The following is a 26376-nucleotide window of genomic DNA, read 5'->3' as shown; positions in this document are numbered from 1 at the left end:
GAGGAAATGGCAACCCACTCCACTATTCTTGCCTGGATAATCCCATGGACAGAAGAGCCTGGTGGGCTACAGTCCATGGGGACGCAGAGTCAGACATTGACTGAAGCGACTTAGCATACATGTAGTCTTTTGGAAGCCCCATCGGCCTTGGCACACTCACCTTGGAGCAATGATTTGAGAGAGAAACAATCTTTTACTTTATTTCAGTGACTTTATTTTGGGGTCTTTTTGTTACAGTAGCTTCTCAAGTACCTTAGCCAATATATCATGTGGGATAATAAATGCCCTCTTGGGACTTACCTGGTGGTCCAGTGGTTAAGAATCCACCTAGCAATGCAAGGCATTTGGGTTTGATCCCTGGTCGGGGAACTAAGATCCCATATGCCTTGGAGCAGCTAAGCCCGTGTACCACAACTAGAGAGTCTGTGTGTTGCAGAGAAAGATCCCACACGATACAACGAAGATGTCTCGTGTTGCAACTAAGACCTAATGCAGCCAAACAAACAAATAAATAAACACCGTGCAAAAAAAAGTGCCCTCCTGATTTCAGCCACCTGCGTTGTTTCTAGCAGCCAGGACCTCCTCTCTGATCTTTCTTCCTTGGAAGTTGGTGGGTGCTGGTGCTGAGTTCCAGTTTTTGTTGGTGGTGGACTACATCTGCAAGGAATGTCTTCCTGTTTGAGGGTGCCTCCTCCCGACATCCCAGCAGTCTCACCTACCACCTTTCCCTCCTGCTTCTGCTCCCAGCCCAGGGAAGGGGATGACCTCCCCGACCCCCACTGCAGAGCCTAGATTGCACTTGAGTCTTCTGTCCATTGTCAGGTCCTGAAGGCCTGTCTGGCCCTGTCCACCTCACAGCAGACTTCCCAGCATGCCTTGCACTAGCTGGTCCACAGCAGACTTCCCAGCATGCCTTGCTCTGGCTGGTTCACTTTAGGACAAACAGAAATTTAGGAACAAGTAAACCATGAAACCAGACTTCCAGGAACAGAGTCCTAAATTATCCCCCATCTTTTTTCTCAGATAGAGGACATTCCAATTGAATGTTTAAACTAGTCGAATATTGATACAGCAGCAAGGGGGAATTATTCCCCTACCCCAGAGCTGCTGGAAATGCTACCTCCTTGCTTGCCTGTGACTGGTTTGCTTGGAGGGTTCATTAAACAGTTGACAGGAAACCTGACTCAGGCCCCTGCTGGACCACACACTGCCCCCCAGTGGAGGGATGGGACCTCATCTCCCCCAGACAAAATTATCTGTAAAAACATCGGCCAGAAACAAACAACAGGATTCCTAGGATCTGATTACTGTCGCCAGGGCGGCCTTCCACGGGAGCCCACCCCTCCCTTCCTTCTCCTTTCTGAGAATTTAAGAGCGAATGCCCAACAAAGGTTCTGACAGGGTCAGCAGACTGACGCTGTCGATTTCAGGCGATGGTGAACTTGGGATGGGCAGAAGGAAGCAGAGGATCTCTCTGGAATCCAGTCCAGGCCCAGGGGCCCAGGAAGGGCTCTGGACTGTGGGTGTTGCACCCACAGGTGATGAGGAGGGCAAGCAAGCTCTCACCTCAGGCTGTACTATTAAAAGTAAAATCTACTCATTTTCAAAAGATTTTAAAAACAGGTGAGATGATGGCTGGAGAACTACCTCATACATCCATTGTTTTAATAAAAAAAAAATCACCTGCTCTTGATTACCCCTAGAGCCAGGGACCTCACCTCCTTACCAGGCTGCCCACGATCTTCTACTGGCAGGATCCAGAGGCCTCTAAACACCTCTGCTTTGGCTGCCAAAGAGCAGCCTGCTGAGCCCGAGTTCCTGACAGTATCTCCAGTCCTCTGTCCTACAGGGAAGGCTTCTCCAGCCTGCTGGAAGGCCCAGCTCTCACAGGAAGCCTTCTTCCTCAATACAAACCAGCTGGGGCCTCACCCTGCGAGATTTTCCTCTGGCCCATCCCTGGAGCTGCCAGCATGGCACTGCAGTCTCTCCAAGGTTCTCAGCCAGCCAGCCAGCGTGAGCCAGGAAGGAACCCATAGGCCTCGCACGTCTCTCCCTGGGGCTCCTCTAACCTAGGAGGCACATGCCCGGGTGGTGGGTTCCTCATCTGGCTCAGTTCAGGCCAGAACAGAATCAGGCTGATTATGGGGTGGAGGTGGGGGTGCTGGGGGGACCCAACCGAGGCTGTCTGAGCCTTGAAAAATGAGGTGGGAAGACAGTCTCCTCCCCTTGCCCACCGCAGTCACTCTCAGCACCCAGGCCCGGAGCCCACCCAGCAGCCAGGCCCCCAGACCCCTCTGACCAAGGCAGGCTGTGTACGCTCAGGCGAGTCACCACCAACGCCCGCCCAGATGCCTGCCCGCAGCTGCAGGGTGGGGCTCACAAGAGCGATGCGAATGAATGCATTTCAGCCACCAGAAAGCGCTGGATGTGGGTGACTCACTTTATTTGTTTACTGAGGGCAGGGTAGGGGGTGTTTTCTTTAAAATGCTTTTCCTGAGCCAAAAGGACTCCAGGCCCCTTGCCCCTGAGTGGGCAGCTGGCCCGAGTCACTCCTGCAACGTCTCTGGGAGAAAGGACGGGGTGGGCAGGCAGGGCTTTCCCCAAGAGCTCCCCAGGCCAACTCTGCCGGCTGCCCACCCACCCCGGAAAAAAGAAACCAAACCCCAAAGCACCCCACCCCATGGGCTCTTGAAGCTGGGTCTGCTGCCCAGCCCCGCTACCAGCTGCCTCCTCCCCCTCCTTCCTACCCGCTTCTCCGTGCTCCCCCCGCCCCACCCTGACCTCGTGGGCACTTCAGCCTAGCCTGCCACCCTGCAAGGTGCTTTCATATCCACCGGGCTTGCCCATTGTGAACAAGACCCAGGTGTGCTCACCCGGCCCACTCCAGCTCATTCTGTCTGGAGACGCTTCCCCCACCCCTGGTTGTCTCAACCCTGTGACGGTACATGGGCCCAGGGCTCTGGCTCACCAGAGCAGGCCCCAGGGGCCGCAGCGCACCCTCCAGTAACAGCTCTCTGGCCAACAGTTCCCCGTCCTCCCCACCACCTGCCCCAGACCCTGGGGCTGCAGCGGCCCAGCCTCCCCATCTCCAGCCCTCCCATCTCACCTCCCCTTGGAAGGCGGGCCCCAGAGCTCCTCTCTGCCAGGTGCAGGGAGGTGAGCTGGCAGGCCCCCTCACAAGTACATCTTCATGGCCTTGTGCGTCGTCGGGCAGTAGCGGGCATGGAGCTGGGCCAGCAGGGCCTTGGACGTGGCCTCAAAGCGTGTGCCCTGGCTCTTCTTGTTCCACACGTGGACCGCGAAGGTGGCATTGAGTAGCCGGGTCAGCTCCTGGGGGCTGATGTCTTCGAAGTACTTCTTCCAGTTCTGCCAGGGGATAGGGTAGAAGGCCTCGGGGGGCAGTGTGGTGACGCCGCGGCAGGCGCGGCTCTCGCTCAGGCTGCGGATGGAGCACCATTTCTTGAAGACCCGTGTGAGCAGCTGCGGGCCCTGGTGACCCCAGATCCAGCCGTTGTAGTGGGCCACGAAGTCACGCATGCACTGCGCCATGAACTCGTGGTGCTGCTCGAAGGCCAGGAAGGCGCCGTTGAGGACGTAGCGCGACTGGGTGCCCAGCGCGTTGGTCAGGTTCCTCAGGTCCTTGAGGACGATGAAGTCCGTGTCCAGGTAGATGCCGCCGAACTTCCACAGCAGCGCGATCCTGGAGGCGTCCGAGAGCACCGGCAGGAGGTAGGGCTCCCAGCGCCGCTGCACAGCCGCGTACCAGGCGGCCAGGGGCGTGTCCCGGAAGAGCTCCCCCAGGTCCAGGGGGAGCATCTGGACGTTGGGGAAGCAGCCCAGGAGCGAGAGGCCCAGGTGCCGCGGGCGGGAGGCGTTCCCGCCAGGCAGTCCCTTCATCAGGACCACCACTGGGGACTCGGGGTGCGCCCTGGCAGCTGACTCCACGGAGCACATGAACAGGAAGTTGGGGTTCGTCCGGTCAGAGGTCTCCAGGAAGAAGATGTTGCCTGGAGGCGGGATGCCGGAGGGCGGGGGGGTCGGGGGGACCATGTGGGGGCAGGGGACGTCCACAGGCAGGTTAGAGAGTTGTCCTTGGCCCCCCGGCTCTCCCACGACGTGCCAGTAGACCATGACGGAGACGAAGAAGGTGAGCTTGAAGCCAATGATGAACAGGGTGCAGACCCGCTGCCTCGGGGTGTCCCGGAGCAGCCGCAGCAGGCAGTCGGGGGGCGCCGAAGTCATCTCCCCAGATGTCAGGAGCCTCCAGCAGGAATCGGCTGGTCTGTAAGAGATGAGCACCACACTCAGGCAGCCTGCTGGCTTCCCCGACCCAAGAACACTGCCCACAGACACCAGCCATGGCTGACCCGGGCTTCCAGACCCCACGGGCTGGCCAGATGCTCAGGGCCCCCTGTCTGACCTCGGCTGTACAGTGGGAGCAGCAGGCCATGGGCTGAGATCTGGGCAGAGGCCCTTCCACTCTGATATACTGGTGAGTTCCCCAAGGGCTGGGCCAGTGCCACCCACAATGTGAGGCCAGCATGGGCCCAGCGCAGGCTCTGGCCTCTCTCTGCAAGGTCTGTCCCCTTTGAACTGCCAGCCTCTGTTTTGAGACCCAATGCAGGCATCTCTCAGCCCCATTCGGTTCCACCAGCTGGGCCTGGATTTGGTCTAAGAGGAAGGGCTGCCCGCAGCCACAGGGACTTTCAGCAGGAGGCCTGGGGGGCTAGATGCCGGCATGCAAGCTCACTCAGAGGCAGGACAGGCGGACTCTAGGCACGTGGGCATGCTTGCTGGGTCCCCAAGCCCTTGGAGTGGGCATGACAGAGTCTCCTGGGCCCCTGGCTTTCCCAGCCCTCACCTGGAGGGAGGGGGACAGGGAGGTTGTGCTATATAAGCTGTCACTCTGTCACCTAACTAGCACCGCTGCCCTCGGACCCTCACTCTCTCTTGATGCCCAGGCTGTGGCTGGCCGGCAGGAGGAACATTCCTGGGTGTCTTGCAGGAGGCTGGGAGGAACAAGAGAGGCTTGCAGTGGGATCGTGTGAATCCTGGGACACATGGGACCTGTGTCTGCCTGAACCAGCTGCAGGACGGTCACACTGGAGCAAGGATTATATTCATTCACTCAGCGAATACTGACTGCCCACCATGCACATGTCAGGGGGCCTTCTCAGCACTTCAAACATATTAAGTCATTAAACACGGCTACCCTGCGGGGCGGGAATCATCCTTCTTTTACATGGTGAGAACACTGAGGCACAGAGAAGTCCGGTAACTCATGCAGAGTCCTCTGCTTGGCCGGTAGCAGGGCAGGGGGTTTGAACCCAATCCACCTGGCTCCAGGTCTGTGCTCTCACCACTGAGACATGCTGCCCTGCAGAGAGATGGCGCGGCCATGTGAATGTGCTGGTGCCTGGGGACTCGGTACATGTCGACCCGGACAGTCCTATGAACAGAATCCTGGCCAGCGCTTACTGTCCTGAATCCACATCCATCCAGGCCTCAGTAACGCCAGGGCGCAGTTGTGTAGTTTCCACTTTAGAGGCCAGGAAGCTTGGGTGCAAGCGGCAGGGCACTGGGTGCAACCTGGGGAGCCACCGTCAACCCTTCCCCAGGACAGAGGGGTCTTGTGGTCACAGCGGGGTCCCAGGAGGCTGTGACTTGCCCAGTGGGGCCCGTCCCTCCCCAAGGCTGAGGCCAGGAACCACGGCTATGGCATGGGCTGGAAACTGACCAGCCTGGGCGGCCCATGGTGGCGAGATGGGGAACCGGGCAGCCTGGCCGGCCTCCTGGAGACACACCCTGGGTCAGCAGCCAGCCTTCTCTGCCAGCAGGAACCGGGTCCTTCCCCATGCTCTCCATGCCCGCAAATCCATCTGCAAAAGATGGCGAGAGACAGAGTGAGGCTGGTTCCCAGCCACAGGGGCCAGGCAGGCCGGGCCTGCAGCTCACTTGTTCATTCGGTCCTCCACTTGCTTGGCCCCTGGGGGAACATGCTGGGGAGAAGAGAAGAGTTAGGTGTAGCTCTACCGTGGAGGAGTGCTCGGCTTCAAGGGGAGATCACGTGGAGAGAGGCAATGAACCCAATGATGGCGGAACTGACAGCGGAGCGGGAGCAGGCGGCTTCCTGGAGGAGGTGACACTTGATGAGAAGGGAGTCAGCCATGAGCGTGGAGGAGACCTGCACACCTCTCTCCCCAGGGCCCGGCTCAGCGTCGGGTACACAGAAGTCACACAGGAAACGGACTCATGGGCTGATTCACTCACTCAACAGCCAGATAAGAAAAGAAAGAAAGTGAAGTCGTGTCCGACTCTTGCAACCCCCTGGATTGTAAGCTACTATGCTCCTCTGTCAGAGAAGGCAATGGCACCCCACTCCAGTACTCTTGCCTGGAAAATCCTATGGATGGAGGAGCCTGGAAGGCTGCAGTCCATAGGGTTGCTAAGAGTCGGACTTGACTGGGTGACTTCACTTTCACTTTTCAGATTCATGCATTGGAGAAGGAAATGGCAACCCACTCCAGTGTTCTTGCCTGGAGAATCCCAGGGACGGTGGAGCCTGGTGGGCTGCCGTCTATGGGGTCGCACAGAGTTGGACATGACTGAAGTGACTTAGCAGCAGCAGCAGCAGCAGCAGCATGCTCCTCTGTCCATGGGATTTTCCAGGCAACAGCCAGGGGGACGATTTAAAAACACAAGTGTGGCCAGGCTGCTTCTCTGCTCAGATGATGAGTAAGGTGGGAGGCCTAGTTCATGAGGGGGTGGCACGTCCCCCAACCCAGACCTCACACCCGCTTCTCTCCCCATCACCACCTGGCTTCCTGGTTCTTCCTCAAACCCATCCCCCCACACTGCTGACTCTGGGCCTCCGCACCTGCTATTCCCTCTGCTCGGAATGCTCTCCTGCAGATGTTCACAGGGCTGGCTCCTTCATCTTCCCACGTCCTCCCCGCCCTGGCCCCTCTACGTTCCCAGCTTCCCCCCGACCCCACAGCCTCCTCCTCTGGTCTGTTCTCCCTAGTACTTATTCTAATATACGGTACTTTTGTGTACTTGTCAGTTTGGTTATTTATTTGGAACATAACCCCTATGAGGACAGGTATTTTCGTATGTCTGGTGTAGGTTTATTTATTTTTTTAGTGTCTAGAATACTGCCTGGGTCTTGGTATGTAATAAATAAATACTGAGTAAGTGAGTGACTCAGCGTGTGGGTGTGTACCTATGTAAAAGAGCAAGCGAGTGAATGAAGGGGCCAATCAATGAGTGATCAGTGAATGAATGAATCAACAGATGAATGAGTTAGCAAATCAACAAGTGAGGAAATAGTCAGTGAGCACATGAGGGGAGGAAACTGGGGGGTCAGAGAGAGCTGCCTGGGATCCCCCAGCTGGGCTGTGAGTGGCGGAGCCGTTGATGTCAACCCGTAACCTTGTGTTCCCGGGCCCTGGTTTTCCCCTACAGGGAGAGAGGCTATTTTGGTCCTGAGTATTTTTAATCCTCTGTGAACCACACTGCTGAGTGCACACAGACGGGCGGCGGATGGAGCGAGGTCGGGGCTGTGTGGGGGCCCAGAGGGTCCTGGCTCTCCCATGGGGTGTGTTTTCGGGGTGGGGATAGGAGCCTGTCGAGGAGGCAGGATGTGCTGGCTGTGGCTGAGGAGCCAGACTCGAGCAGCAGTACCGTATTTGGTGCCGGAGCCCAAGACTCGGGAATGGAAACCGTTTATGACGCGAAGCTGGCCACAGCCCAGTAGCCGTGTGACCTCAGGCCCAAAGCACTCTCCAGTCCCCGGGAGAGCCTCACAGCCCAAGTCCTGGCCTTTGTCAGTCCTGCCTGGCGCGTTCCTGCCACCTTCTCCTGTCTCCCGGCCGCCACCTCCAGCCCTGCCCTGGGGAGATATTCCCCGTTAGCACTTAACTGCAGTCATGCCCCAGCTCTAAGTCCTTCTGTGGCTCTCCATCATCAAGACCCACTGTGGTCCAGCTCAGGGAGGAAGGAAGGGTAAGAAGTGCAGGGCTGGCAGAGACAGAAGGCTGAAGGTCCGACCAGTCCCCATCTGAGCTGGCCCTTAGCACCAGCTCTGTGGCTCCTACCTCAGGAGCATGGCATCAGGCTCATATGTCTAGAAAAGGCTCTGGGACCTGGTGCTCATCACCCCTGACCATGGCCTACACCCATCTCTGCCCCCTAGTAGGGAGTCTCCACCTCTGACCCTCGCTGGGCTCCTGCGTCCAGCCCATGGCAGAGAAAAGGGTTATAAGTCATGTATAACTGGGGTCCCCAGGGGAGACAGGGTGGCCGTCTGCTGGTCTGGGTGGTCCAGCATCCATTCCCACTTCTGATAACTGCACCCCGATTTCCTTTGGGGAACCGCCCCTGCCCCACAGACTCCACTCCCAACTCTGGGGGTGGACATGGGATTCGGGTCTGGGCACTGGCTGTGCAGTGCTCGCCAGCCACAGTGATGGCCCCACACTCTGCTCCCAGAGTGCGGAAGGCACCATGGATGCTGGTGGCTTGCTCATCGGGGGAAGATGAGGACAAGACCTGGTAAATGCGGGATGGGAGCTCTCTGGCACTTACTGGGCTTAGGAGCCACCGACTGTCCCAAACTAGAGGCGACTCACCCAGCCCCTCACACAAGAGGGGTTGAAATGGAGGCTTAGTGATGCTCAGTCCCACGCAGAGAATCACAGTCGAGGCAGGACTAGAACTCGGCTCTCACACCAGCCCACATGCAACTAGACATCAGGGTTGCAATTTCTCCAGTGTTTCCCTCCCACTGGCCCTGGGAGCCAGGACGCAGCTCTGGACTCAGCAGATGCAAGCGACTACCTGTCCTCCACTTCTGTGACAGTCACTTAATTTAAAAAGAATGATTTAAAAATTTTTAAATACTTTGTTTTGGCCTTGCCGCATGGCCTGCGGGATCTTAGTTCCCCAACCAGGGATCGGACCTGAGCCACCTGCAGTGGAAGTGCAGAGTCTTAACCACCGGACTGCCAGGGAAGTCCTCTCTTCTTTTTATTAATTTATTTTATTCATTTATTCATTTGGCTGTGCTGGGTCTCGGTCTCAGCACGTGGGGTCTTTGATCTTCGCTGTGGCCTGTGAGCTCTAGTTCTATGACCAGGGATCAAACCTGGGCCCCTCTCCACATTCCCTGCATCGGGAATGTGGAGTCTTAGCCACTGGACCACCAGGGAAGTCCCCGACAGGTCACCCTAAGACCAGGGGCCAGCGTGTTTCTCAGTTCAGCCTGATCCCCAGTGAGGGCTGTAGGGTCATTCCAGCTCATTCCTGCACCCGCTCCCCTGTTTAACCCTCAGAAAATGAAAGGGACTTGTCCAAGGGGCCATTCTAGAGGCACTGGGGCGGGAGGGTGCGTGCAGGTCTGCCCAGCCCCGCTCGAATTGCTCTGTGACTTTAGGCAACTCCCCTTCCTTTGTTGGGCGTCAGGTTCCTCCTGCACCATGGGGAGGGGAGAGCCGGACTGACCGAAAGTTCTAACTGTGGGAACACGGGGCCTGTGCTGATCTACCTCCCTGATAAGTTAATGGCTGAGCAGATATGGAGGCTATACACCGAGGGATCCCGGGGCAGGTCACCCAGCTAGGAAATGGAGTATAGAATTCAAACCCAGGTCCCTGCTGACAGCTTCTGTTCCACCACTGATTGGCTCTGTGACCTTGGGCCTGGGCCTGCCCCCATGCCCTTTACATTAATAAAATTGAGGGGGGTGGGCTTTTGGTCTTAGAATTCAGACCCTCCTTGGTGTGAAAAATCAATATCTCCAGCTTCCAAACCCTACTTGGAGGATCTGCTGTCCGGTCCTCCCGCAGACCCCATCCCCACTCTTTCAGGGCATAAATGATTTCTACTCAAGAAGTAAGACTGACAGATACTAAAAGGCAGTGATCCTGGTACAAGTGGCTGTTTTCAGAGCCGAGGTTACAAAGTGTTCCCCCTCCAAAGCCCCTAAATTGTTCCGAGGACAGAAATTCCTGAAGCCAGACTCCAGCAGGCAGCGTCTTGCTCTTGGGGGGTTATGACAGATGGAAAAATAGGAGGAGGAGCCCTCTGTTTCCAAGAGGAACGAGGCACATTCTTAGTTCTGAGTCTTCCCTCTTCTACTGATGTCAGACTGAGCCATGAGGGAAAGGAAAAAAATAAACCACAAGCTACAGCATTAGGGAAAGAAACCAGGAGCAGGACAAACTCATAAACTCCAAGTCACATGTAAGTGTTGCACAAGGCACCCGAGACCAGCAGATATGGCAGTGGGGGTGGGGAGGAGAGTGGTACCGGGGGTGCCCAGTAGTGCTGGGTCATAGCAATCGCCACTTCTAAAAGGAAGACGAGGGCCGCCCCGTTGTCCAGTAGTTAAGACTCTGCTTTCAATGCAGGGGGCATGGGTGTGATCTCTGGTTGGGGAACTAAGATCCCACATGCCATGCGGTGTGACCAAAAAATAAACAAATTAAAAAAAGGAAGACAAATAAGACAGGAGCCAAGGGCTTAATGAACCAGGAGGGTTCAAGGTTGGAGGTGGTGGCCTCTTGAATCAGGCTGGGTTCTGAGAGGCAACAGAAGGGAAGCTGCAGAGGAAGATCGTATATTAAAGGAACAATCCATTCCTGTAAAAACAGAAGGAGTCTTTCAGTAGAGAAATCTAGAGAACGATCCTGGCCTGTCTCCCAATTTCCATCAAAACCTCCTGTTAGTTGCTGGTCCAGGAAAATTCTGCTAATTCAAATAGAGGGAAAAAAAAAACTGTTAAAGGCATAAACACAACATCCATCCAAAGATGCTACGTGAATGAAGAGGGAAAGGAACACTGGTGTTCCCTTATGTAAAAAGATGAGTCACTATAAAAATATCGCCACAAAACAAACAAAAATTCTAATCCAAAATGGCAGCATGAACTGAAAACAATTAAAATAAAAAACCCTGAGAAAAAAGTAGTTCCCACTTGAAGGAAGACCAGAAAGCAGAAATACAAGAACTGGGGAAGTTCTTGAAAAAGATATGAAGACAACAGGTGAGAACTGATAGGCCTCAGGAAAGAACTAGAAGAAAAAGACAAAAACATTTCAGAAATGAAGGCCAAACTACACGAAACCCAGGGAGAGCAGACATGAAGTACAGTAAGAGGCACAGGGCTTAAAATGAGAAAAGGGAACAAAACCAGATAGAAATAAAGAGATGAAAGAATTCAAGAAGATGGAGAAAAGATGTAAAGGAGATACAACAAATGCATAACTAGGGTTTCTAAAGAAGAAGATGAAAACAATGGACCAGAAGAAACATTTAAAATTATAATTCAGGAAAACTTTTCTGAAATAAGGGAAGATTTCATTTCGTGAATCGAAACAGTACTCCATGTAGTACTGGAGATCAGTGACCCAGAATGGTAAGTCTCAAGACATTTTCTAGCAAAATGAATGAGCTTTATAAAGACACAAGAATAAATCTTTGGGCAGCTACCTGTGGCTCAGATGGTAAAGAATCTGCCTGCAACATAGGAGACCCAGGTTCGAACTCTGGGTTGGTAAAACCCCCTGGAGGAGGGAATGGCTACCCACTCCAGTATTCTTGCCTGGAGAATCCCAGGGACAGAGGAGCCTGGTGGGATATAGTCCCGTAGGGTCACAAAGAGTCAGACACGATTGAGTGACGGAGCATGCACACAGAAAGACCTATGAAGGAAACAGAGTCAGGCTGGTATCAGATTTCTCAGCAGACACTCAATGACAGATAGTGGAGCAACACCTACAGGATATCCTCCAGGAAAGAAATTGTGAGCCAAAAAGTAATATATGGCATCCCTTCGTATCCACGAAGGGAAGTGGTTCCAGGACTCCCACAGCCACCAAAATCCACAGATGCTCAAGTCCATGACATAAAATGGTGTAGTATTTGCATATAAGCTAGACACATTTCCTAAATTCTCTAAATCATCTCTAGATTATCTATTATACCCAATATAAAGTGAAAAGTGAAAGTGTCAGTCGCTCAGTAATGTAAATGCTACATTAATAGTTGCAAGTGTGCAGCACAGTCAGGTTTTCCTTTTTGGAATGTTCTGGAATTTTTTTTCCTTTTAAGAATTTAGACCCACAGTTGGTTGAATCTGTGGATGTGGAACCCAGAGATTTGGAGGGTTGAGTGTATAGCCAAGCTGTTCTTTAAATATAAAGGTTACACACCAAGTTTCAAAGTATAAGGACTTGGGCAATAATGTATTATGAGTAATAAGCACAGCAAACCGAATGGTGACTGGGCTAACTTTAGTAACAGCACTGAATATATTTAACTTCAGCTCCTCTCCATCCCCCCAAAAGGCAGGAACAAGGATGCCAGGATGGAACGACAGTGGTGTCTAGTCAGACGATGTAAGAATGTAAAAAAAAATTGGTAGGACAGGCAAAAGGAAGGTGGAAAGTAGAACAAGTTCTGGTTGCCTCATCTCTAACTGCTAGGGGGTAAAAACTAAAGCGGTAAAAGTTTGAGCATATTTAGAGTGCAAAGGTGATACAAAGAAGGATGATACTACCCAATGTTATTGCATCTAATAAGATGAACCGTCATGAACCACTAAAAAATAAAAACGCTGCCAATTAAGCAAAACCACTCTGCTTTCTTATTATGTAGGATTTTTCTTTTGCAAGAATTTTTTTTTTTAAGTTAGATCTTTAAATCACCTATCACATCTGTGTATACATAGGACGGAAGGAAGGAAGGAATGGTATGAAGGAAGGAATTCCAAAGGAAGGAATATAAGTGAAATAAATTGAGTAAGGCGTTACTGGAAGTTCACCACACGTAAAACCCGATTCTTCTGAACGATTTCACCTCAGTGTCACTGTCTGTGCTTTCCCACACGGCAGCATCGGTCCAGTTTACATGATTGAACTTGAGTGGGGGAGCATTTTGGTAGCTGCTGGGGCTCCCTGCATGGATACTAAGGGGCAACCATATATTAATCTTTGGCTCACACTTTCCATCAACTGTGGGCGGCACAACACTTCTTCAGAGCGCTTCACTCGTGCCTCAAGAGGTTTTTTCCGAGCTGCGGACATCTCTTCAGGTGGTCCTGTCACCGAATGAGCAGGAAGTGGCAAATGTCAGGAACACTGCCTGACTGAGAGCTTCCAGAAGCACTGGATGGAAACAACATACGCCTTACTCAGCACAGTATCGGCTGAAATGAGTAGTGACTAGAGAAAGGGGAGGATGGAGAAGAAGCAAGTTAAATGTATTGTTATTCATAGAAGAGAAACAATAGACACCATCTAAAGAAAGAAGGGACTAAGAGGATTATATGAAGGATAAATATAAAAAAATGGAGCCACTCGAACAAATTACAAGCTTTCCCAAATATCAGAAAGATTCCTATTTTTTGTTTTGGGTTGTTTGTTTTCATCAGAATATAGCCCTCCCAGGGGCTTCCCTGGTGGTCCAGTGGCTAAGACTGTGCTCCCAAGGCAGGGGGCCTGGGTTCAGTCCCTGGTTAGGGAACTAGATCCCACATGTCACAACGAAAGATCCCACATGTCACAACGAAAGATCCCACATGCTGCAACGAAGGATCTCACATGCAACTAAGACCCAGTAGGGCCAAACAAGTAAATACATATGTGTATATATTATATACAAAAAGGAATGTAGCCCTCCCGCAAGCACAAAGGCATGCATACATATGGACACAGCATGACTGGGAAGATCATAGACCTAAGCCATATCAATAAATATAAACAGATTTAACTTATCTATACAAAGGAAAAGGTTTTTTTAGTTTAGATCCAAGCAAATTCCAACTCTATCTTGTGTTTGAGAGACATACATCAAAAAAGTGATTTAGAAGGTTAAAAGTAAAAGAATGAGCAAACGTTTAAAGACACATACAAACAAAAACAAAGCTGAAGCCATAATCTTAGTATCTGACAATGGCAGTTAAAGCCAGGAATCTCTAAATGAACCAAAGAAAGGCCACTTATAGTGCTAACTGGTATAATCCACAAGGCGTCAAACATACTGCAGCAATTTTCAGAAGAAATTACAGGGATGTCAGGATAAACAGACGGCAACACACTAGTAACAGACTGTAATTCACCTTTCTGAGTCCAAGAAACAAGTAGATCAAACACAAAATAATTCAGATCTACAAAATAATCAAGAAGTACTACTCTATATCAAATTCTTGATCCTAATAATAAATAATTCACTTTCAAGAGAACATTTATGAAAACTGAAAACCTCAACAAAACCCATAAACATAAAAAATACATTTTATAAATGCAAAGCAGTGTGTGATGAGAAATTAACGTGAAAGTTAGGAACTTTTTTTTAAAAACAAAACCTCTCTCTTGGACAATTCTTGAGCCAAAAGGGAAGTACAAACGGGATCTGTGGCATTTCTAGAAAACAACCATATCAAGATACCAAGAATCTGAATCTACAAGACACAGCTGCAGATTTATCAGAAGAATGTTTATAGCCTCCAATCATGTGACAAGTAACACAGGGCCGATAAGAAGAAAGCAAGCAGCAGGCGAAAAATGGGAGAAAAAGAACCTAAACATTTCCTTAAAATGTTAGAAAATAAACAAGAAGACTAAGGAAAGAAAAATTACAGTAGAAAAAAGTCAGGAAGCAGATAAGCAGTAGAACTAAGACATAAGGCCAAAAAACAGGCTCTTTGGGAAAAAATTCAATGAAATATATAAATCACAATTAACCTAATTAAGAAGACAAGAGAACTGAGGAGATGAGTGAGCACCCAGTGCAAACTAAGTCATGCCAAATGGCAAAGGAACCAAAGAAGCAGAGGAAAACTTTTTTTTTTTTTAATCGTAAGATAGTGCTTTGCAAATAACATCTGAAACCTGAAAAAAATAATTTCTAGACAAATGTAATAAATCAAGACTGCTCCCAGAACAGTCAGTCTAGACAGGCCAACTTTTACATAAGAAATAGAATTATACAAGATCATTAAGAAACAAAGGAACAAGACATTTTTAGAGAGGAATTTTACGAATTTACGTAACAGAAGATCTCAATGCTTTTAAAGGTGTTAAATAGTAAAATATAAGAAAGAACACTTTTAAAAATTTTAAGTATGGTGGTTTATTCACTAAATCATATCGGAGTCTTGCAATCCCATGGACTGTAGCCCGCCAGGCTCCTCCATCCACAGGATTTTCCAGGCAAGAATCCTGGAGTCGATTGTCACTTCCTTCTCCAGGGTACCTTCCTGACCCAGGGATTGAATCCAGGTCTCCTGCATTGCCAGATGGATGGATTCTTTACTAACTGAGCCACCAGAGAAGTCTAAGTTAAGTATAAAGAATTTAAATTAGTATAATATAGACATCAAAACCTGACAAAGATTGCACAAGACACTCTACTGACCAATATCACTTATGAATACTACTGTAAAAATCCTAAATAAAAAAAGCAGACAGAATTCAACAGCACATCAAAACAATGAAAAATCAAAACCATGTGGGTTGGGCCTTCCTAGGTGGTCTAGTGGCTAAGACTCCACACTCCAAACGCAGGGGGCCCTGGGTCAATCCCTGGTCAGGGAACTAGATCCCACGTGCCATAACAAAACAAAACCAAACCAAGTGGGTTTTATTCTTGGAATTCAAGGATGGTTCAATATTAGGATGTCTTTAATATAATTCACCATATTCATAGATCTAAGGAGAAAAACCATACTATCCCCCAGAAATGCTAAAGTAATTTGACAGGGTTTCCAATACTTCCTGCATAAATTAGGAATCAGTGGATACTTCCTTAAGAAAATTATGTATATCAACATCAAAGCCAAGAGCCAGCTTCATACAGGAGTGTGAACACTCAGCTTCATACATACATACAGGAGTGTGAACACTCAGCTAGAGGTAACTCTAGCTGAAGATAGGAAAAGGACAAAGTGTCCAGCACCCTCACAGGCACTGGAGGTGTTCATCAAAGCAACTCAACAAGAGAGAGAAATTAGAGCTATAAAAACTGAATGAAAGTGGAAGTTGCTCAGTTGTGTCCAACTCTTTGCCACCCCATGGACTGCAGCCCGCCAGGCTCCTCTGTCCATGGAATACTGCAGGCAAGAATACTAGAGTGGGTTGCTATGCCCTTTTCCAGGAGATCTTCCTGACCCAGGGATCGAACCTGGGTCTCTGACATTGCAGGCAGATTCTTTACTGTCTGAGCTACCAGTGAAGCTATGATACAAACAGGGGGCAAACCAACCCCCTCACCAAACCTCAAATAGAAAAAGCTAAAATTACTGCTGTTTTTATACAATACTACTATATACCTAGAAAAGTCAAGAGAAACTGTTGAAAAACTCCTGCTAATAAAGAAATACCATAAGGTGATAGGAAACAGACACATACACAAATATAAAAAAGCAGCTAGAAGCAGAAGATACAATGAAGAGACTCCTACTCACAACCACCGTCACAATACTTAGGGTTACACTTAACAAAAGGTGTTCAACATTCATGTGAACAACAATTTAAAGCCGCTGACAGTACAAAGTACACGTGAACAAGTGGAAACTTGCACCATGTTTTTGGACAGAAGATTCAGCTTTTTAAAGATGTCGATGTTATCTTAGCCGATGGATAAACTGCACTCGGTTCTGCAGTTCAACAAACTGATTCTAAAGTTTATCAAAAATAAGCAAGGGACGTCCCTGGTGGTACAGTGGTAAAGAATCTGCCTGCTCTTGTAGGGGACATAGATTCAGTCCCTGGCCTGGGAAGATCACATACCACAGGGCAACTAAGCCCGTGAGCCACAACTTCTGAAGCCCATGTACCTAGAGCCTGTGCTCTGCAACAGGAGAAGCCACTGCAATGAGAAGCCTGAGCCCAGCAACTAGAGAGTAGGCCCCACTCGCTGCAACTAGAGAAACGAAGACTCAGCACAGCCAAATAGAGAAATAAAATAAAATTTAACAAAGAAAAGTAAGCAAAAAACCTACAGGAAAACTCTGAGGAAAGGAAGACATGAAGAAGGACTGGTCTTTCAGAGACTGACAGATGAAGCACCAATAACTAAAAGAACCTAGTTTTTGCATGTAAATAGGGGAATGAAACAAAGCACAGAAAGAGTATGGTATTTGCATATCCAACACAGGCAGCATCTACAAATGCGTCAGTAAAAATGGACCTTTTAACACAGCTGTTGGGCAAGCAGGGAAGCCAGCAGGGAAAAAGAACCAGATGAGTTGATATCTCAGAATATGCCTAGGATAAATCCCAAATGTAATAATAAATGTTTCAGACAAAACACAAGTGAATTCCTTAATAAACAGAGTTGGGACGGTTTTCTTAATTATGCATGAAATCTAGAAGTCATGAAAAGAAAAAATTTCCCTGCAACCTTTCGCCAAATACCGAGAAAGTAAAAAACACAAGTGACAGCTTGGGATGGCTTTTGTTTCTCTCAGATGCCAGACATCTCATTTTTCTAACTTAGAAAGCAATCCCACAAATCAAGGGGAAAAACGAACAATCCAAAAGAAACTGAGCCAAGGTCACATCACACACACCCACCCCCACACACACGCTGATGCTTAAACAGATAAGCAAGATGGGGGAGCTTTTCGTAAGTAAGAAAAATGCAGGTCAAAACAGTCAGATAGCATCTCTCACCCATCAGATTTGCAGGAATCTAAAACTCCCACAACACATCCTTCAGGCAAGGCTCTGAGGAAACAGGCATCCATACAGTGCTGGTAGGGGTGGAGGGTAAGGGACCAACATCCATCAAAATTACACATTCACGTACCCTTTCGCCTCGCAGTCCCACTCTGTGAATTTATCCTACAGATAAGTGATATTTGTACCAGTCACAAGTTTGTTTGCAACCGCAAGTGATTAGAAACAACCGAAGGTCTTCCTTGAAGGAACTGGTTAAGCACACAGTGACCCTGATATCTTGGAAAACAATGTCCGCTCCCAGGGGGCCAGGAACAAGGCCACTCTGACTCATCACATGGCCCGCACAGACCCTAGCACATCAAAGGTGCTTAATGCATATTTTCTGAAAGAATGCATGAATGATCCCTAAACTGCCCAGAAAGCCAGGATCAAATGAGCAACTAATCTAGGGGAGTGGCATCTGCAAACCGGCAAACCCTGAGCCCGCAGAGGACAACGGTCAGGATGTGTAATTGACGTATCCCGCCTCACCATCCAAGGGCACAAAATATGGTTGCATGCCGTGTCCCTTCATATTCAAGTGCCTGAGTATGCACCTGTCCCAGGAGAGAAAGGTGACCTTCCCAACACTACATGGCTAGTACCTGTCGGGGGGAGGGGTCGAGGGGGGTGGCGCCAGGATCTACTCTCAGGTATGTCTGCATCTGAAAGTCTCAGAGGCTTTTTTCTTCCCTGAGGCCATCCCGGCCCCCCAGGGTCACTCTGCAGTAGAGCCTGGGCTCCAGCTCTCAGGATCAGGGTGAAGTCACCTTCTGCTCAGTGCAGGGAATGGTAACTCACCACGGATCTGGACACCCAGACATCTGCTCTTAGAGACCCTGGACTGGGAGGACCAGGGGTGGGGTGCAGGATGGTTATGGTTGGCTTCTCTTGAAAAGCTGACATGTGTGCAGATGCCAGAAGGAGGTGAGGCACCAGCTGGATGGATTTCTGGGGAAAGGGTGCCCAGGGAAGAAAGTCAGCGAGTGCAAAGGCCCTGAGGCATGTGTGCCTCAGGGACTGACCGTGGAGTCACCAAAGTACCAGGAGAGGCCAGAGAGATAGAGGGGACACTGGGCTGGGGTGGGGAGCAGGCTTGAGGGCCACAGGGAGGACTTGACAACTGATTGGCAGGGGGTGCCATTGGGCAATGTTGAAGAGGAAAGGGTTATAGCTTGACTTTTTGGGGGGGTCACCCTGTGTGGCTTGTGGAATCCTAGCTCCCCACCTTGGCAGTGAGAGCCCCAAATCCTAAGCACTGGACTGCCAGGAAATTCCCTAGTGTGACTGATGTCTTAAATAAATCTTTAAGATCTGGCTGCTTTTTGAGTCTAAATCACAGGGGATGTGTAGCAACAGGAATGTGTCACAGGGCTATTGTGATGATCCGGGGAGAGGGAGGTAGAGAGAGGGAAGTGGGGACACAGCTCCGCTAAACAGATTTCCCCTCTACCCCTCTTTCCCTCTCCCCAGCCCAGCCCAGCCCAGCTCTCTCCATCCCAGCCACCTCCCGTGGCCGCCTCCCGCTGCAGCCCCACACAAGCCCGCAGACCCCACAGTGCTGGGATCCTGCAAGCTCTGCCTCCCCAGCCCTGCCCGCTCGGGCGCATGACCTCCAGACTAGCCGAGCTGACGTCTGCCCTATTGCTCAAGCCACCAGGCTCTGGAAATTCCAAGCTTCTGAAACCCACTCTTTCCTCTTCCCAAAACATCCCTCCATGCTCCCCTGCCCAGGAACTTCCTGAGCAGAAAAGGTACGAAGGAAGTTTCGCCATCTGTCTGGAACACACCGCCTACCAGGCACCCCACTGAACACCACGTGCCCTGGGTCTCCATGTCCACCGCAGTGGCCCCTCTTACAAATGAAAAACTCAGGTGCAGAGCAAAGGGGCTGCTGGGCTAGTGAAGCGGGGAGGTGGGATAGGCACCACCCAGGTATGTGTGCCCCCGTCTCTCCTCACCTAGGAAGCCACCCAGACATTGGCGCTTACTGTGGCTGGGCCCCCATTTCTGCACACATCCACACCAGGAGGAGCTCGTGGCTACCTTCCAAAGGAGTGTGAACAGCACTCACCACAAACCCTGTGCTCCCCCATAGCCCAGACCCCTGGCAGACCTTCAGAGCCCCTGAGCAAGTCCTATGGGGGAACCACCGGGGTGAATTTGGTCTTGGAGTGAACTGGGATTGCAGGAAAGTGGGCACCAAGCCAGATGCTGCCCACTCAGCCTGATATTAAATCCTGGAGGGCCTGGCATACAGCAGGTGCACGATAAGTGCGTGATGCCTGACAGTGGTGAGGGATACAGGACAGCCATCCCAATATATCCTCAATGCCTTTGAAAATGATGGTTAAAAACATGCAAGAAAACCCAGCTCTTCTCTATTGCTCAAGGCACCAGGCTCTGGGAACACCAAGTTTCTGAAACAAGCTCTTCCTTCTTCCCAAAATGTCCCTCCACCTTCCCGACCCAGCAACCTCTCAATCATCGTGGGGAAGACTAGCTGCCATTTGCCAAGAATCCATCAAAATACTGTCATGGTTTTCTTCATACCTTTGAGTATTGCCTCTGTGTTTCCACAGCGAGTATACACAGACACTTAGCCAACAGTGGGATCATGGTTGGTGGGGCTCCCAGTTTTTCTAGAGGGATGTGTGTGTATGTGTGTGTGTGCGCGTGCATGCCTGGGGGGCAGAGGAGGGGACGTCCAGTCACCACTCTCAGTGAACAGCTCTTGCTTTGCTCTTTATCTTGAAGGTTTGAGGTGAGGGTATGTGGCACGTCAGCATTTTGGCATATGCGTTCCAGTCCTTTTCTGCCGCCTCCACTCACACGGAGCAGTGTTTACGCAGGCTGTGTCCAGGAGGTGCACAGAAAGTGATCCTTACCCACACTGTTCTACACCTTGTTTTATTTTTCACTTAAAAATATGCGGGGCCCCTGTCTCCTAAAACCAGGTGGTGGTGGTTACACAACCAGACCCATTTCCTAAAACTCATCAAGCTGGACGCACGCAATGGGCTGTAAATTCTACCTCAATTAAACCCTTTGGAAATACACGCTGTTCCTCTATTATGTCAGTAGACACAGCTCCACACCCTACCTCTCCAGGGTTACCCACCTTGACTGCTGGAGGGGCTTCCCCCTGTGAGCCCCTCTGTGGCTGAGCCCCCTGTGGCTCTGCTGGTAAAGCATCCACCTGCAATGCACAGACCCAGGTTAGATCTCTGGGTTGGGAAGATCCCCTGGAGAAGAGAAACACTACCCACTCCAGTAATCTGGCCTGGAGAATTCCATGGACTATGGGGTTGCAGAAAGTCAGGCTCAACTGAGCGACTTTCACTTTGCACTTTGACTGCTGGAAATGTGGCTTCTTTTTGCTTTTACAGACAACACTGTGGTATCTTAGCACTTAGATCTCTCAACACGTCCTTAATTACTTCTGCAGGACCCTTCCTAGAAATGAACTGCTTAGGTCAAAGGAAATGCCAATCTGTTCTCGATACAGGTCATCACTGGTCTCAAGAACTTAAAAAGTCCAAGTTCTCTCCAGTGTCACGGCTGGTCCTCCTTCCCATCCTCTCATCAGAAGAGAGACGGGTGTGGCCGAGTTAGCATTTATTAAAAGCTCCCCGTCAGGAATGGAGCTATGTGGTTTAATAATAACAATGGTGTATATTTCCTGAGGGCTTACCATGCACAGCCACCGGTTAGAGTGGTTTTTCCTTCAGTAACTCACGTAATCTTCCCAGTAGTTGCGTGAGGCAGGTCCTCTTATCATCGATTACAGTTTAAGATTGGAAACCTAGGCCCAGCTGGGACTCAAACACCCTCTACCAGGTGAAATAACTCTGTCTGTAGCCCAGTCCCATTAAGCTGGGACTGCACTGTGGCCAGGGGCTCAGATCTTGCTGTGGTCAAGAGGAGGCAGCTGACATTCAGGTCCTCATCTGTACGATGGGACTGACAGCTCAAGAGGGCTGATGGGGTTTAAAAAAAAGATCAGGTTAACAAAAGCCCTGGAATCAGGTGGGGGCTTGATCAATGGGAAGAAAAGTGAAAGTGTTGGTCGTGTCCGACTCTTTGCAACCTCATAGACTGTAGCCCACCAGGCTCCTCTGTCCATGGGATTCTCCAGGCAAGGATACTGGAGTGGGCTGCCATGCCCTTTTCCAGGGGATATTCTGGATTCAGGGATCGAACCCAGGTCTCCTGCACTGAAGGCGGATTCTTTACTGTCTGAGACAGTAGCCCGCCATCAAATCAGGAGATTGCCTTGGAAGCTTCTGGAAAAAAGCAACTGATGACTACAGACACCCAGGGTGGGGTGGGGGTGTCTCTGGGCTCCATAGCTGCATCTGGGACGATGGTGTCTGCACTTTGAAATCAAGCTGTTCATGGACTGTAAGGACTACTTTTCTGTTTTACCTTCACGTCTACCCAGCAACTCAGACTCTGCACAGGTGTGATATCCAGAAGGCCCTGCTGCCCCTGCAGCACCTGGTTCCTGCTGGGTGAGAGGAGAGTTTGGGGCACTGCCCGGAGTGGAAGGGGCCCTCCTAGTCCCTGTGGCCAGCTCTGCAGAACTGGAAGCTCCTGGCTCCACTGGGGTCTGTCCAGAGGGAAGACAAACAGAGGCAGGCAGGAGAGGAAGGGATGCTCACTCACCAAGCTCTAGACACAGGAAGATGGGAACTGTTTCTCGCTAGCTACTAGAGATGGAGGCTCGGGGAGGACTCTCAAGGGCAGGTGGTGAGTGCAGGGGGAATTCTTCAAGGCACTTCTCCTCCCTCAATGTCGATGGGGGTGATAACACCTCCTACCTCCCAGGGAAACAAGGAGGACTCAAGGGAAATGAGGTTGGCAAACAGCATAGGGTGCTGGGGGCCTCAGGTCCAGAACCCGCCGATGATGCTTTTTTTACTTTCTTCTCTGGGAAGATCAAAGCCGATTCATAAGATGCCCTCCCAGCCCCTCCCTCGCACCCCCTGTCCTCACCCGCTCAGAAGGCCCCCCTCTGGACCAGTTCCAGCCCTCTCCCGCCTCCAGCATCCTCTGGGACTTCATCTCCTGACCTGCCCCTCCCTCTTCAGGGACTTCAGCCACTCCCTCGCCTGGCTCTTTCCCATCAGCTTATAAATGCAGCCAAGTCTCCCTTATCCAAAAGCACAGATACAGTAAAATAAAAATTTTAAATGTGTTGCTCAAATACACACACCATCAGCAGCAAAAATAGTAATAGCTAGTCATAACCTGGGAGAAGATCTTTGCCACCAAGAGACCAGACAAGGGGCAAACGTCTCACTGATGAACTCAAACAAGTGAGCAGGAATCACCCAAAGATACTAGATGTTCATACTCTTTGACCCCAGTAATTTCATTTCCAGGAAATAACAGGAAATGCACGTTCACAGCCTAAGGAAGTACACAACGGCACAGTTCCTCTGGAGAGCCAGCTGATGCGACGCTGACTACCAGGTAATTCCCTCTCCAGAAAAAAATATCTGGCAATGCATAAATTTATCTATGAACTCAATGTAACACAATCTAAAAGAGCCAAATATTAAAAAAACACCCAACAAAACCTAAATGTCAAATGAAACTCATTGACTAAATATGAAGTCACAATGTCTAAGCATTGAAAAATATGAAAAAAGAATTAGAGGAAGACGAGGAATTTGCAACGTTTGTATAAACAAGGTATCCAAATATGTTGTTTAGTCGCTCAGTCGTGTCTGATTCTTTACTACCCCATAAACTGTAGCCCACCAGGCTCCCCTGTCTGTGGGATTTCCCAGGCAAGAGTACTGGAGTGCGTTGCCATTTCCTTCTCCAGGGGATGTTCCTGACCCAGGGATGGAGCCTGAGTCTCCTGCATTGTCAGGCAGATTCTTTATCACTGAGCTACCAGGGAAGCCCATTCAAATATGTACCAATGTGTTTTTTAAAAAGTCTGGCAAATTTTAACAATAGTTATATCCAGGTGATAACTGGTGGCTCAGATGGTCGTTCGATCCCTGGGTTGGAAGATCTCCTGGAGGAGGGCATGGCAACCCACTCCAGTATTCTTGTCTGGAGAATCCCCATGGACAGAGGAGCTTGGCGTATATATGGTCCATGGGGTCACAGAGTCGGACATGACTGAGTGACTAAGCACAGCATATCTCCAAGTGATGTGAATATGGAATTCCCCCCCCTACTTTCAGTTCATTCATTCAAGCAAAAGGCAGTAAACACCTACTATGTCAGGCTTGCAAGTTTCCTCCCTCCAGGAGCTTCCAATCTGGAGAGGAGGAGGAAGGCAACAGAATGCAGGGCAGGTCAGTCAACAGGAGGTAAGGGCGCACCTCTGAGCATAGTAATGAGCACAGCTTTGGTGGCCAGATTGAAGGTGGAACCATCCCCGCCGGGAGGTGCAGCAGCTGGTGGGGTGAGGGGGAGGGGTTCGGGGCGGGGAAGAGCTATTTTCACAGATTAAGCTCCCCTTTTCTCATCCACTCCTCTTCCCATCTGGTTACAAATGCCCCTGGCAGCCACCTTGTCTCACTCTGCCCTGGTACCAACTCAGACCCACAGGGAACAGCATTCTCTGCTGCCCTGGGTCCCTGAAGAGCTGGACCTCCATGGCCCCATGGAAGGGGCTGAAGGGGGCCAACTTGATGATGCGGTGTGTCACAACTTCCTTAAGTTCCAAGTAAGTCACTTTCCCAAGGCAGCTCAGCTGATAAAGAATCAGCCTGCAATGCAGGAGACCCTGGTTCAGTTCCTGGGTTGGGAAGTTCCCCTGGAGAGGGACAGGCTACCCACTCCAGTATTCTTTCTGGAGAATCCCCACGGACAGAGGAGCCTGGTGGGCTACAGTCCATGGTGGTCTCAAAGAATTGGGATCTGGATGAGCAACCAAGCACAATTCACTTTGAAAGACGCTGCCAGCCCTCGCACACAGCAGGAGCAAGTCCACTAGCCTAGGCAGCTCTAGGGCTTCAACGGGTACAAGGAAGCAAAACAAAATGGTAAAGAATTTCCACTTCGGTGTACGGGGCGGCCACAGTGGACAAGCAGGGACAGGCATGAGGGGCACTGGAAACAGGCTTGGAAGGAAAAGGAGCAACTGAGAAGGTTCCATCTTGACTCTCCTTTTTTATTTGGGCCTGATTTGGCTGCTGGGCTCTTTGGCTGTGGGAACAGGGATGCGAGCAGGAGGGGACAGTCGCCGCCAGCCTGGGTCCTGCTTTGTCCCTCTGGGCAGGGTGATTCCCCCATCTTGGGGAGGTGGTAACAAAGGCAGAGTCCTTGGGCAGCTGGGGTGGGGCTGGAGGGGGTGCCAGAGGGGTAGCACACCAGGTGCCCCGGGGGGTTTGATGGAGGAGGGCACGAAGGAGCCCAGAGACCCCCAAAGGGCCACCACGGAGCCGTCGCTCACTCCGTATTTGGCGGAGACCAAAAGGGTGTCCTCCAGAGAGAGGGCAGCGAGGTCAGGGGAGGTCCTAACCCTCTCAGAGCTGGGGGCTCGGCTGCGTCCGGCCGGGAGGTGGGAACCTCTGCCCCGCACGTGTCAGAAGCGGAAACTGAGGCCGGGGACTCGGCTAGAGCCCAGGGGCGTGGACTGAGACTGGACATTCCCGGAAAGAGCCTCTGCCAGGGCACCACAGCTCCCACTGGGACTCGACGTTTCCCATCTGGAGGAGAGAAGCACGCCGGAAAGAGGGGGTGGTTTGCGGATCCGGATCCCCAGGACGGAGCGCTTAGACCCTGCTCTCCCCACTTCCCAGTTCCGACCCGGGTGGTCCCTCCATCTGGAGAGAGCCCTTCCCCCCTTCGCCGTCCAAAGCCTCAGCATCCTCAAAGGCCCAGGGGGACGCCTCTCATCCCCCGGCAGACTACCCCCCGCCCCACTACTCCCTGCCCCGCAGCTGGCCGTTCCCCTTGACCCCTCTCCCCAGCGGCGCCCCTCGGGGCCAAGGGCGATCGCGGCGGGCGGCGAGGCCTCCGGGACTTTTACACGCCCCCAGGCAGAGCGGCGCGGCTCGCCCAAGGGCACAGCGCGGGCCAGGGGAGCCGGCCCTCGGACCCGGGCTTCTCGCCCCCACGGCCACTTTGCTCCTGCCGCGGGGACCACGGCCCGGGAGGCGCTGCCTGGAGGGCTCCCGGGCGGGGCGCGCGCTCCCTTCTCGGGCTGGGCTCCCAGCCCAGCCGCCGCGCTCAACTTCGGGTGCCTCTGGGGCGGAGGCGGCGGTCGGGAACCAGCGCGCACAGTCGGTGTGCACGAGAGCGACCCTCCCGAACAGGTGGTCCCGGCGGGCGGCGGCCGAACCCTCCGCAGCCCCTACCCCTTCCTTCTCTCGGAGCGCGCCTCCCCGCCCGGGCCCGGAGTGGCCCCCGGTCAGTGCCCCGGAGCCCAGCCACTCGTACCTCTGGCTCCTGCGGCTCCGGCCGGCGGACAACGCGGCCCCGCGGGCCCGGCGGGCGGCAGGCGGCGGACGGGCAGGGCAGGGAGGCCTGCGGGAGGAGCGCCGCTCCTCAGTCCCGGGGCTGCGTCAGCGCTGCCCCGCCCCGCCCCGCCCCGAGGGGGTCCTGCGAGTCCACACCGCTCCCAGCGCCCGGGGCTGGACCCCCATCAGCCCGCGGGCCCACAGGTATGGAGCACTCCCCG

At 51.6% G+C, this 26376-nt stretch overlaps 1 protein-coding gene across 13 annotated transcripts; it reads right to left on the bottom strand.

Annotated features, from left to right (window-relative positions):
* Window positions 1–197: 197 nt before the first annotated feature.
* On the bottom strand, window positions 198–26254 carry A4GALT (alpha 1,4-galactosyltransferase (P blood group)). Of its 13 annotated transcripts, none has more exons than XM_027540596.1 (4): window positions 26136–26254; window positions 20845–20922; window positions 5805–5879; window positions 198–4282 (listed from the first exon to the last, which is right to left on the bottom strand). In XM_027540596.1, exons 2-4 carry the CDS (start codon window positions 20916–20918, stop codon window positions 3175–3177), a joined length of 1257 nt encoding a protein of 418 aa, XP_027396397.1. In that variant the 5' UTR covers window positions 20919–20922; window positions 26136–26254; the 3' UTR covers window positions 198–3174. The 13 variants fall into 13 exon arrangements, 12 of the variants coding, with proteins under 12 accessions (XP_027396397.1, XP_027396390.1, XP_027396395.1 ...); XM_027540589.1 differs by lacking the exons at window positions 20845–20922; window positions 26136–26254 and adding exons at window positions 6034–6130; window positions 17676–18059; XM_027540594.1 differs by lacking the exons at window positions 20845–20922; window positions 26136–26254 and adding exons at window positions 5213–5377; window positions 17676–18010 and having other exon boundaries at window positions 5738–5879.
* Window positions 26255–26376: the final 122 nt, after the last annotated feature.

This window comes from Bos indicus x Bos taurus, chromosome 5 (assembly GCF_003369695.1).
Source record: "Bos indicus x Bos taurus breed Angus x Brahman F1 hybrid chromosome 5, Bos_hybrid_MaternalHap_v2.0, whole genome shotgun sequence".
Lineage (NCBI taxonomy): Eukaryota > Metazoa > Chordata > Mammalia > Artiodactyla > Bovidae > Bos > Bos indicus x Bos taurus.
The sequence above is the reverse complement of the archived record's forward strand: the minus strand, read 5'-3'. Positions and strand labels throughout refer to the sequence as shown.